The sequence below is a fragment of the Odocoileus virginianus genome, chromosome 17, assembly GCF_023699985.2.
Source record: "Odocoileus virginianus isolate 20LAN1187 ecotype Illinois chromosome 17, Ovbor_1.2, whole genome shotgun sequence".
NCBI lineage: Eukaryota > Metazoa > Chordata > Mammalia > Artiodactyla > Cervidae > Odocoileus > Odocoileus virginianus.
In genome coordinates, this window is record NC_069690.1 from 31,554,659 (window position 1) to 31,567,045 (window position 12,387).

The 12,387-nt window shown below is 59.4% G+C and overlaps 1 protein-coding gene across 1 annotated transcript in view; it reads left to right on the forward strand.

Moving 5' to 3' along the window:
* Positions 1-1,641: 1,641 nt before the first annotated feature.
* Positions 1,642-12,387, forward strand: part of LRRC75A (leucine rich repeat containing 75A) — a 33,923-nt gene continuing 23,177 nt past the window's right edge. Inside the window, exon 1 of the mRNA XM_020892269.2 lies at positions 1,642-2,103. Coding sequence (XP_020747928.2) covers positions 1,852-2,103 — 252 coding nt within the window. The 5' untranslated portion in view covers positions 1,642-1,851. The remainder of the gene's footprint in view (positions 2,104-12,387) is intronic.

Below are 12,387 nucleotides of genomic sequence, written 5' to 3' on the forward strand. Positions count from 1 at the left end.
GGCTTCCTTGGTGGCTCAGTGGTAAAGAATCCACCTGCCAGTGCAGGAGACACGGCTCCATCCCTGAGCTGGGACGATCCCACATGCCGCGGAGCAGCTAAGCCCATGCGGGAGCCCGAGTACCGCAAGTAGAGAGTAGACCCCACTCTCAGGATCGCCTGGGCCACCCTCCACCAAGATGGTGTTGTCCCAGCCCCACGCCCTCCAGCCAGTCAATGTGCCAACTCCAGCTGCAGTGTGCCTCCAGGTGGGGGGAGCCCACCATCCCTGGGAAGGGGCCAGGTCAGCAGGTTTCCTGGTGGCCACCTTGCCTGTGATCCTGCAGGTTAGAGATGAGAGGCACTGAAGTGTCTCCCAGCCGGAGTCCTGGTAGGGATGAATTTGGAAGGTGTCACCCAGCCCTGTGAAGCCAGCCTTCAGGAAGACCGAGTGCTCTCTGGCAGCAGAGCTGGGCATTTAGGAGCCGGACATCCAAAGGGAGAGCAAGCCAGTGAGGGGCACACAGGGCCGTCCTCCAGGGACTGGGGCTTGACCCAGCAGTCACTCAGAGTGGGAGAAGGAACGTCCTCTGTGGGACATGTGTGTCCTCTCAGAGTTTCTGACACACCCCCCCGCATCTTAACTCTCCCAATTCGCGGCACAGTGTTCTCATCCCACACGGAAGAGACCTGCCCGATGCTGCAGGCTCAGGACACGGCGGACTCCAGCTCTCCTGCCCCACAGCCCACGCCGTCCCAAAGCAGCACCCAGGCCCTGGGTCAGAGGCAAGAGACATGACTGCTGCTCCTCCTGCAGCCCAACCTGAGACCAGGGCAGTCACCCCAGCCCTCCGGTGGGCCATGGTCCGACTGGGGAAGATCCCCAGGTGCCTGGACCTTCTCTCTGGCAGGGCTACCCTGGGCGTTCCAAGCATCGTCTGAGCCAGGGGGTGATCTGGTGCGCTAAGGACAGGAGGGTTGGTCTGGCCAGGTGGGGGGTGTCCCAGGTAGGGACAGGCAGTCGGGCCTAGTTGCAGGCATGCTCCTGCTGCTTTGCATGGGGTGTACCCTCAGGACCCTTCTCCGGAGGTGGGCTAGCAAAAACAAGAGAAAAGGACTCTTCTTTGCCCCTGGACGGCCCAGCCCCTTTGAGACTGGACTGATGCAGGCTACGGACTCTACCTAACACAGCCTTGCACGTGGTTTCTGCACCACCACCGGCCCTCACTCGCCGAGTCTCAAAGGAGTGTCCATCAGAATCAGCCAAGAGGCTAAAAATGCAGATCGCCAAGCCCCACGGCGGAGATTCTCATTGAGCGGGTCTGGGGCGAGACTGGGAGTCGGCCGTTCTCAACAAGCCCTCAGACGACTTGGGCGCGGATGCTCCGCGGCGCCCACTTTGAGAAACCCGACTCTGGGGCTGAGACCCCAGCCCCGCTCCGCCTCGATTCTCCAAACTTTCAGCATGTCGCAGGGTGCATGCCCCCCGTCCGCTCCGTGGGTCTCATCCACGCGCGATCTTGTAGCATCTGGGGAACGTGGTGAGGCCCGGGATGGGGCACAGGGCGGACGAGCAGAGCCAAGGGGCGGGGAGGCGAGGAGGGGGCGCGCCAGGCCCGGAGGCGCGCGTTGGCGGGGCCGGGGGCGGGGCTGCCGGGCTGGGGCGGGGCCGGCGGGCGGCGAGCGCCGGGGGAGCGCGCCCGGGGAGCGCGGAGGAGGAGCGTGGCCGGCGCCCCCGCCCGCCCTCCCGCCCGCGCGCAACAGTTCCCCCAAAGTTGCGCCCGGGAGGCGCGCGCCGGGCGGCCGAGGGGCGGGCGGGCGGCGGCGGCGGCGGGGACGCGGAGAGCGCGGCGGTGGCGGCGGCGGCGGCGGCATGGGCACCCGGCAGACCAAGGGCAGCCTGGCGGAGCGAGCCGGCCCCGGCGCGGCGCCCGGCCCCCGGCGCGAGCGGCCCGACTTCTGGGCGTCGCTGCTGCTGCGCGCCGGGGACAAGGCGGGGCGCGCGGGAGCGGGCGCGGGGCTGCCCCCCTACCACCGCCGCGTCGGCATGGTCCAGGAGCTGCTGCGGATGGTGCGCCAGGGCCGGCGGGAGGAGGCGGGGACGCTGCTGCAGCACCTGCGCCAGGTGAGCGCCGGGAGGGGCCGCGGGGGCGCCCCGCCCCTGCCGAGGAGGCCCCGGGGCGCCAGGGGCACCGCCCGGGCCCCCTCTCGCGGGGACCCGGCCCGGTCTAGCCGCAGGTGCCTCGGCGCTGCCCCTGAATTTGAGGCCTCAGGGCAGGGCGGAGGAAGGCTGCCCGGGGAGGCCCGGCCGAGGGGGACCTGTTGGAATAACGTCCCCGCTTCTCTCCTCTGCAGGCAGGGGAGGAGGCTGGCCCGGGGCGGTGGGCGGGAGGGGACGCCTGCCTGTGCCAAGGTGCTTCTCTTCCCCCCTACCCACTGGCAGTCTCTCCCATCAAGGGTCCTCAAGGAATGCGCAGCTGTCAGCTTCCCCAGGGGGAGTCCAAGGGCACAGCTCTGGGACTGGTGAGATTCCAGCCCCCAGGTGCTTCGCTCGCCGGGAGGCACCCTGGGTGAGAAGGGGTTTAGGTGGGAGACAGGTCTTCTCTCCCCTGACTAACTTTGACCGGCGCTCAGCCTGGAGCTGAGCGGTGGAGTGGGGGAGCTGGCCCGGTTCCTGAGGGACCGGCTGGCCACAGGGCCTTCCGAGGCTGCCTGCGCCCTGCCCCAGCCTGATCCCCCTGGTTAGGGACTGCCTTGGCACCTCTGGCGGGTCCCCTCTGCTTTGGGTCTCCCTGGGGCTGTTGTTGTCCACTTCTCTTGGGCTTGTTTTCCTTCTTCACTTTTCATCCCTTCCGTGGATTCTGTCCAGTGGGAGAGAGGCAGGAAGGCGCCCCTCCTGCATCCCTAGGGGTTGTCTTGGCCGAGCTTTGCGGGGGAGCCCCATATTCTGGCTCAGTGGTGGAGTCCAGAGGGGATGGCCAAGGGGCTCTGAGGTGGTCTGTCTGAAGTTCTCCCATCACTGTTGAAAGAGGCTGTCAGAGAGCCTTCCTGGGGGGAGCTTCGGAAATCAATCAGACAGACCCTCATCCCTCCTGGGTCTGTAGCACCCCCCTAGCCCCCTATGTATCTGGTGTGTGGTCACCCTGGAGTGTGTGTTCCCAAGGTGTGAGCACACAGGGAGACGGAGTCAGAGGCCTGGGGGCTTGGGAAGCCTGGGGTTTCTGCTTTCCCCTCCGCTTTCCCAAACTGCTCCAGAAGACTACCTGAGATGCCGCTGTTTCCCCAGGTGCCACCTCTGAACTGAATCTTCAGAGAAAGATGACATTCCACACCTACTAACTCTTTAGTGGTGTGTGTTTCTTTGTCTTTCAAGAACTGAAAGCCAGGGTATGGCCTCTGTGGAAACTGTTTTGCTTTCAGTCAGAATAATGGGTTTTCCAGACCATCATATCCATTTGCAACCAGACGGTGAGATGCTTTCTCTGATCGTATGCTGTCTCCCGGCACTGGGGTGGGTGCTGCAGAGGGTACAGTACCGTGGCGGGGCTGACGGTGGGGGTCGAGGCAAGCCCTCCTGGGACTTAAAAAGCAGAGTGCAGCCTGTGTTCTCAAGGGCCAGTCAGGGCCAGTCGTCGGGTGGGGCCTGCAGGACGAGTGTGATTCCACATCCTGGAGAACCTGAGCTTCCCCCTGGTTTTTGGAGAGTAGACACATCCCTGTGTCCCCCACAGGACTTCCCTGCTGGCTCAGACAGTAAAGAATCCACCTGCAATGCGGGAGACCTGGGTTCCATCCCTGGGTCGGGAAGATCCCCTGGAGAAGGGAATGGCTACCCACTCCAATATTCTTGCCTGGAGAATTCCATGGATGGAGGCCTCAGTCCATGGAGTCACAGAGACGGACACGACTGAGCGACTAATACTGTCTATGTCACCCACAGTGTCCCTGAGACAGGGCGCATTTCCTGACAGATGGTGTCTCGTTGGTGTCCTGACACTCTTCTGTCCTGACACAGTGGCATGGCTGATGGGGGTCGGAGGAGGTCAGCCAGGCTTCCCCTTTGCTGCGAAAATAGCAGAATAACTCGCCTTCCCGCTCCAGGCACTTCCTGGGCTCTCGTGGCCTCTGGTTGAGGCCTGTGGGCTCTGTAGAGCTGGCGATGGGCCTGCCTAACGTGCAGATCAGGGCCCCTCCAGGGAGTGGCTGGGGTCCCTGGGCAGCATGGGACGGGAACCCCAGTGTCCAAATGTCTGTGGGAAACAAGAGGTGGTTTTCTAGGACCCTGAGGCTGTCTGGAGGGATGAGGAGCTGCATCTGTACTGTGCACAGAAGTGGCTCTTTCCCCCAAATCTTGTTTTCCTTTCCAGTTTCCTCCTCTAGTCCGGGGGTGGTGATGTTCAGAAAGCGAATGAGCAGTCACAGAGAGACAGGAAACACCCAGGGCTCCCTAGGGTCGGACCAGCAGGGGCGCATCAGTAACAGGAGCCAGAGGTGGGTGTGCAGAGCTCAGGGCTTGGTCATGCTGGGACACTGTTCCTGCCCCACAGAGCACAAGGGTGGGCATCGGTGATCAGGGCAACAGGCAGAGGGGACAGGAGCCCAGACATTCGCAGTCACGGTCATCCTCACCTTCTCCTGTGTTTGTCCGTGTGTGTGGTGCCCAGAGCCCTGTGGGAGGGCGCCGGAGGTTGTCCTGGTCTCTATGGGCCATGAGCTCTTCGTGGTCCTGAATAATCTCTCCACACTCTTCCCAGAACAATGCGCCAACATTCACAGTCCTGCAAGGATGTTGGAGGGTTCACAGACCCCAGGCTCGGAATACACCCCCGTCTGGGACCTCCCCTTCCCCACCTGTGTGACTTGCTACAGGCCCAGGATGTGGAAACAGGGGCCTGGGGACCATGTGTGACAGTCGTGGTGGGCTGAAGGATTGTGGCTGCCGGTGCCTCTGCTTCTGAATCTAGGAGTCTCTCTGGTCTTAGATTTGGGGGAGCCTGTCCCTGCGTGTCCCTTGCCCGAGCAGTATGGGGAGGCCTCCTTGGTGTTTAGGATGCTGAGCTGTGCAGCAGGGAGGGAAGCAGGCTCCCAGGAAGCTGCCTGCTGAGGGAAGGAGCCAAGGGGAGTCCTCTTCCCTTGAGGAGCCGTGCCATCTAGAGAAGAGCCTGGGGCCAAGGGTCAGCTCGGGCAGCTTGCAATCCGGTCCTCAGTCTGCTCCCACTTGGGACCCAGCCGATAACCTCTGAGTGGTATTCCTCGTTTCCCTGAGGGTGTCTGAGGTACGGAGCAGAGCAGATGCTACAAACTGTGTGAGACTGCCTCCGCTCTGCAAACTGAAACTCGTTCTCACGGCAGCAACGACAAGGAACAAGAGAATGTGCTTGGGGTCTGGCCCGGCTGCCGGCAGGATCTCGGTCCCCATTCTCAGGCTGGGCCCAGGAGGTTTTAGATTCCATCTGCCTGACTAGGGCTCATTCCAGGCCAGAACTCACTGAAAGTTCAGAAGCAGTGTGGGGCAGTGCTCAGGGAGTTGGGGGGTGAAAGAAGCTAATTGTGGATGAAAGAGGCTGCTCCGCTTCCCTCCCCCAGACCTCCCCCTTCTCCAGGTGTCGCTTCCTAAGTCTTTCGCTCAGACTTGCAGTCTTCAAGGTGCCCTGGGAAGAAGGACCCATTAGTCATGGAGAGAGGGCGAGTGCCAGCCCATGGAGGAGGTAGGGGTCATCTCTTGGGTACAGGGGTTGCTCTGAGTCCCCAGGTCCCAGACTCAGTCATCTGCCAGCCTCGTGGAGCACCAGAGTAGGGGCTCAGCTCCCCCGGCACACACCAGGCCGAAGTGGCCCATCTCCCAGCTTTTCCGTAAAGAGGATCTGATTGGGTTGGTTTATACGGTGCAGCCTTGTTGGGTAGGGCGGTTCTAGGGTTAGCCTGACGGTGTGGCTCAGGCCACGTGACCAGGGTGACTGGGCTGGCTTTATGCTATACCTGGGAACATGAACCACCCCAGCAATGCAGAAAAGAGCCCCCAGGAACCTAGGGTGCTGGCTGCCCCAGGGGTCTGGATAAGTCTCCCTGGGGACCCAGAGGGTCGGCAGAAAGATGAGCAAGAGGTTTCGTTTTTCATCTGACAACCCCCAGAACAAGCAGGGAGTTCCCCGCCCTTAGCCTTGATCTTGTTCTTCTCCACCTGGGATCCACGTCCTCATATCCATGGAATGCGCCTTACGTTTCCAAGGCCACCCTCCTGGGCCATGTCAGCCCATGGACTCTGAGATTCAGTTGCCGGTTAGGCTGTGTGGATTTAATCGTCCGTATGTACATCATTTTTCCCACTGTCCATTTTGTTAGACTAAGTCCCACACTTCCTGAGAGTGGAGACCCCCACCGCCACCTCTGTCCCTGGCAGGCGGTTGACACCCGCAGGTTGTGGCGAGCTGCACTCAGTCATGCGCCAGGGACACGCTATCTTGGTGTGTCCCCAGCAAGCCCTTGGGTCTGGACTGCGCACCCCAGGGCTTACTTGCCAGGCCCACGGGTGCGGTTGAGAGATCTGGCGAGTTGCTTTCGTTTGGTTGGATTCCCGGGAGCCCTGTCCACAGGGCTTGGCTGTTCCTGGCAGCCCGCCAGGCAGTGGTGTTCTTGGAGAGAGGAGTGGCATGGTGCCCGGCCTCCGTGGGCACCATGGGGACCCCGTGGCAGGTGCCGTCTGGGGCCTCCGCTGAGGTGGCAGCAGGGAGCGGAGCCTGGCGGGAGGGCCTGGCCTCCAGGCTCCTTGTGCTGAATCATGTTGATTCCATCTGCAGAGAGAAAGCTTCCTCCCTCTCTAAGCCCTGCTGCTCTCTGGCCAGGCTGGGCATTTCCAGTGATGCCGAGGCAGGGGGAGCCCCAGGCCAGGGCCTGCTCTGCTGGTTTCCAAGGCCAGGGATGAGGCCACCTCTGTGTGGCCAGGCGTGATGCCAGGGCCTGAGGCTGGGCCAGCTGTCCTGACTGCAGGTCTAGTGGGGAGAGACCTCCTTCAGGCTCCCCCTGCACCCCCCAAAACACCCCCCCTCACCTCCTGCAGGCAGAAGCCACCTGCAAGAGAGTTATCCAGGTGACTCAGGTCTTGGTCTGGCTTCCCCATCAGGATGCCTGAGGGGTGGGGTCCACATCTGAGGAGATCCCCTCCCCAAAGTGGGGGTCTCAGCCTGCCATCCACCTCCCTCTGCTGGCCCACCAGCTGTGTCCTATCCACTCTCATTAGGAGAAACAGGGATTGGGGATGAGGGCAGTGGTCAAAAATGGCAGGCTGCGTCACTGCCTCTGGAAGAGGTGGTTGTCCTAATGAGCACAGTAACCTTGGCTGGCCAGGCAGGGGTGGGGGCTGGCCTTCACGGTGCCTGGCTGTCCTCCCCACCCCACTCGCTGGCCCAAGCGGCGCCCACGTGGCTCTCTGGGAGCATTTCCCAGCCTTCTTTTTTTTTTTTTTTCAACTTTTATTAGCTCAGACTCCTGGCTGCTGCAGCCATATGGAGTTCTGCCGACGGCTGCTGTTCAGGCGATGTGGCATTTCGATGTTTCTAACTTCATCTTCACCAGTATAGACAAGGAGTCAGGCAGGAGTGGAGAAGGGCAGTGTTCACCTGCAGGGTGGCCTCACGTCGGGCCTGAGGGCCGTGCCCCCAGCCACGCTGTCCTCTGCGTCCCAGCTTTTCTCGGCCTCTCCCGCTCCCCCTCCCACCGTCTCCTCTCTGTGTCTCTCCCTTTCCCTGGGTGAGAAGCAGACTTTGCATCTCTGTCGTTCAGCTCATCTTGGTCAGCTTCCCAGGGCTGCCCCCACCCCATAGCCTTCGTGGCAGGAAGGCAGCTGGGGACCGTGAGAACAGGAAGGAGTAGGGGTCATTTCGTTGTCTGGTCTGGTAGCAGCCAGCGCCTTGAGTAGGGGAAGCTCTGGGGACATCCCTCCTGCCTGTGTCCTGCTTCCCGGTCCATAAAGCATTTTCTCCTGTTTATTTAGCTCTTTAAATAGTCCTGTGAGGTCGACAGGATCTCACTTAAAGTAAGAAGTGATAGCTTTTCTTTTTTAAAAACAACAGTGCATCATCATTGTTTTGAACAATGCTGCTTTTGAACTGTGGTGCTGGAGAAGACTCTTGAGCGTCCCTTGGACTGCAGGGAGATCAAACCAGTCAATCTTGTAGGACATCAACCCTGAATATTCATTGGAAGGACTGATGCTGAAGCTGAAACTTCAATACTTTGGCCACCTGATGTGAAGAGCCAACCCAATGGAAAAGACCCTGATGCGGGGGAAGATTGAAGAAAGGAGGAAAAGGGGACGACAGGATGAGATGGTGGGATGGCATCATTGACTCAATGGACATGAGTTAGAGCAAACTCTGGCAGTTGGTGAAGGACAGGGAAGCCTGGAGTGCTGCAGTCCACGGGGTCACAAAGTCGGACACGACTGAGCAACTGAACAAGACAATTGTTCAAAAATGAGAAAATACAGATGAGCCAAAATAAGACCTCAAAGAGATTCGTCTGTTGTACAGTCCAGTGTCTGCCCCTCCAGGCACTTCTCTAGGCCCCGGGAGGCAGGAGAAACAGGAGTAAAATTGTTCCCCCACCTCATGGACAGATTATGAGGATCTGTAATGCTGGCACAAGCCAGCATGTGCTCAGCGGGGCCTCGAGAAAGGGCTCCAAGTTGTGGCGGCCTTCTCTGGGGACAAGGGTCCCTTGGCCCTGGTCCCAGCACAGACCCTCACTCGCCAGCCCCTTCCCCTTCTCTGACCTCAGTTTGCCCACCAGCACAGTGAGAGGCTGTGTGGCTGAGGTGACCACTGAGGTTCCCGACCACCTCACAGCTTCTACCAGGCTCCTATGGCATCAAGATGGACCCGTTCATTCACACGTGGGCCAGAGTCCCCGTCATGCTCTGATGTCACTCCCTTGTCCCCAGTTTGTGCAAGAGCTAGGACTGCTCCCCACATACAAGCACAAACCTCTCCTCCCTCAGAGCTCCCAAACGGACCAGCTCCTAGGTAGGGCTTTGTCTCACCTGCCCTGACATCTCCTCCTAGTGGCCCTGGTACTCAGGCCTAAGCCTCTCCTGCCCACACCCCCTTCTCATGCCCTTGGCCCCCATCAGTCCCCCAGCACATTCTCCAAGTGGCACTTTTTCTTTTATTTATTTATATTTGACTGCACTGGTTCTTTGTTGCTACATAGACTTTTCTCTAGTTGCAGAGAATGGGGGCTACTCTCTAGTTGCGATGCTTGGGCTTCTCATTGCAATGGCTTCTCTTGTTGCAGAGCACAGGCTCTAGGGCACGTGGCCTTCAGTATTTGCAGCTCCCGGGCTCTAGAGCACAGGCCCAGTAGTTATGGCGCGCGGGCTTAGTTGCTGTCTGACATGTGGGATCTTCCCAAATCAGGGATCAAACCCACACCTCCTGCATTGGCAGGTGGATTCTTTACCACTGAGCCACCAGGGAAGACCTAACTGGTACATTTTTCAGTGGCTTGTTTGTTAAAATAAGATGTTGAGATGGTGGTGGCCAAGATGAATTAATACTGGAGGAAGAGGAGAGCAGAACCCAGCCTGAAGAGAGAGTGGTCCCTGTAAGGGGCGTGTTTCATGAGCTCACTGCCCCTCCATGGAGTGTGGCCACACTCCTGCTCCTGGCAGCCAAGGACTGGAGGTGTGAAGGCCATTCAGTGAGGAGTGCAGAGGGCCCAAGGATGCGTCGTCATCCCTCAGTTGCCTCCAGGGAGACGTAAGGCCACCCCAGGCCCACACAGTGCCTTTGTGAGAAGTAGGAGACACCTGTCTGGTGGCAGAGACACAGTCAAAGCTCGGCAAATTCAATCCCACCCAGACACCCTTGTGCAGTGCACACCCTGCACAGCTGTACTTAGCCGCCTTGGTGAAGGCATGCCGAAGTTCAGTCTTTATCGGCTGAAGTCCGTCAGGAGGCCCAGCCCTTCTCCCATGTGGTCTCTCAGGCACAGCCTTCCCGTGTCACCTGAAGCAGGCAGCAGTGCAGTGCCAGCCACAGTGGGATAATTTCTGCTTCTGAGCTGGACGGTTGTCCCCTTCCTCCTCAACTGGGAAGCTGAAGCGATTGGGCACCTTCTTCCAGCCCAACACTCATGCCTCTCCCAGGGGTGTCGAACAGAGTCAGAGACACCTTCAGTGAGTCTGGAGTCAGGCCCATAGGACCGAGGAGCACAGGGACCTTCAAAACCCTTCCTTGCTAAGCTCCCATCATCTCCAGTCCCCACCCCTGTCCTGGGGACCCAGGAATTCCCCTCCAGCTTCCCAGACTGTTTACATCTCTGTCTCTGTGGAGAAGGAAATGGCAGCCCACTCCAGGATTCTTGCCTGGAGAATCCCCTGGACAGAGGAGCCTGGCGGGCTGCAGTCCATGGGGTCACAAAGAGTCAGACAACTGACGTGACTTAGCATGTACGCATTCTGGATGCTCCCCGTTTCCTGTAAATAACCTCCATCCACCTCTCCAGATAAAAGAACTCCCTTCAGCTGAGTTTTCCTGGGATAAGCCTGTCTTCTGGATTTCCTGTCATTCTCAGTTGCAGACCTCATCCCCATTTTCTCCTGGAGGTGTGGAGTTTCGGGGTAAAAACTCCCACGGAGTTTCCAAGCAGCTGCCAGCCTAGGGACCATCGGGAGGGGAAGGTTCTCAGAGATGGAAACAGACATGGAAGGTTCCAAGTTACCCGTTGTAAGAATTCTCACGTCTCCAGAAAATCGCTTGCTGGCTGAGAATCGGCCCGTCAGGCACGGGGAGCTTGATAAAGGTATTTGTGCTGTGACGTGTCTCAGTGGGAGGATGGTCCATGGGCCAGGGCTCAGACGTGGGGGCCCTCGGAGGGGCCCGGGGCTCTGGGAGGTGGGGGACGGCCTGGAATAGGAGAGGGGGCAGTGGGGTGGAATTAGAGAAACAGCTTTTGGAAGACTGGTGGCAGCTGGCCGGGAAACCCAGAGGAGCAGGGGCAGCTGGCTGGGGATGTGAGAGCAGGTGTGTGGCGCATGGGCCCTGCTCTGGAGGGAGTTCAGCCACTGAGGAGAACCTGTGGGCAGAACCCAGGGATGCTGGGACGAGAGGGAGCCTGAGACCCTGGCAGGAAGCTCTGGGCCTTCATGGGCCTGTTGCTTGGGCCCTTTCACTCCACCCACCTCCACCTGCACCGCCGCTGCCCTCCCAGAGTCCTTGGAAAATGAGGACAGACTCCGTGACTCCCAGAGACGGGCAGAGCCGCTCCCTCCCCGGGGACACTCCCCTCGCCCTGCAGTCTCTGGGACTCACTGACACTGCTGGTTGTGGCCACAGGTTCTTCCACTTGTGGGGCAGTGAGGCCCCAAGGAGGAGCGGGGTGGAGAAGAGTCTGCCGGCCAGAGCTCCTTCCTTGGTCCACTCCTGCCCTCCCCACTGCCCTGGGAAAAGGCCTTGGGGAAATGGGCAGGGCTCACCCTCAGCCAGGAGCCTGGAGGGTCTTTTCCTCCTCTCCCTGCAATTCCCCCCAACCCTTGCCCCGAACCTGGGTGTGAGCTGGATTCGAGCTGGACTTCCCATCCTGTGTGACTTGTCTCTGCTCACCTGGGTTCTTGGAAGCTGTGCCCGGGGCCTTGCCTCTGACCTAGAGATTGAAATTGGTAAAGACCCTGTGGGTTCCCTAGTGGCCTAGTGGTTAGGATTTGGGGCCTTCACTGTGGAGACCTGGGTTCAACCCCTGGTTGGGGAATTGTCTCACATGCCAAAATATAAAGAAAATTAAAAGTAAAGTGGTAAAGACTCTGAGTGTGAGGGAGTGGTTGATTTTATGTGCCATCTTGGTGAGGTCATGGTACCCAGTTTCTGGTGAAATGTGAGTCTAGATGTTGCTGCAAAGGTATTCTTTAGATGAGATGAGCATTAAGTCAGGCTTTCCTGGTGGCTCAGATGGTAAAGAACCTGCCTGCAGTTTAGCAGACCCAGGTTGGATCCCTGGGTTGGGAAGATCCCCTGGAGAAGGGAATGGCTCCCCACTCCAGTATTCTTGCCTGGAGAATCCTGTGGACAGAGGAGCCTGGTAGGCTGCAGTCGATGGGGTCACAAAGAGTAGGGCACAGCTGAGCAACTAACACACAGCAGCAGCATTGAATCAGTCAACCTTGAGTAAAGCAGGTGACCTTCCACAGTGTGGGTGAGCCCTGTCCAATCAGTTGAAGACCTTGAGAGGAAAGATTGGGGGCAGGGGTGCTGCTTTTAGACTGGGGGAGGTGGTGGCAGCAGCTCTTCCTGGGGTCCCAGCCTGCCATCCAGGTTTCAGATTTGCTGGATCCCACGGTCACTATTCCTTACACCTCCCTCCCTCCTCTCCCTCTCACCCACTCACATCCTATCAATTCTGTTTCTCTGGACAACCT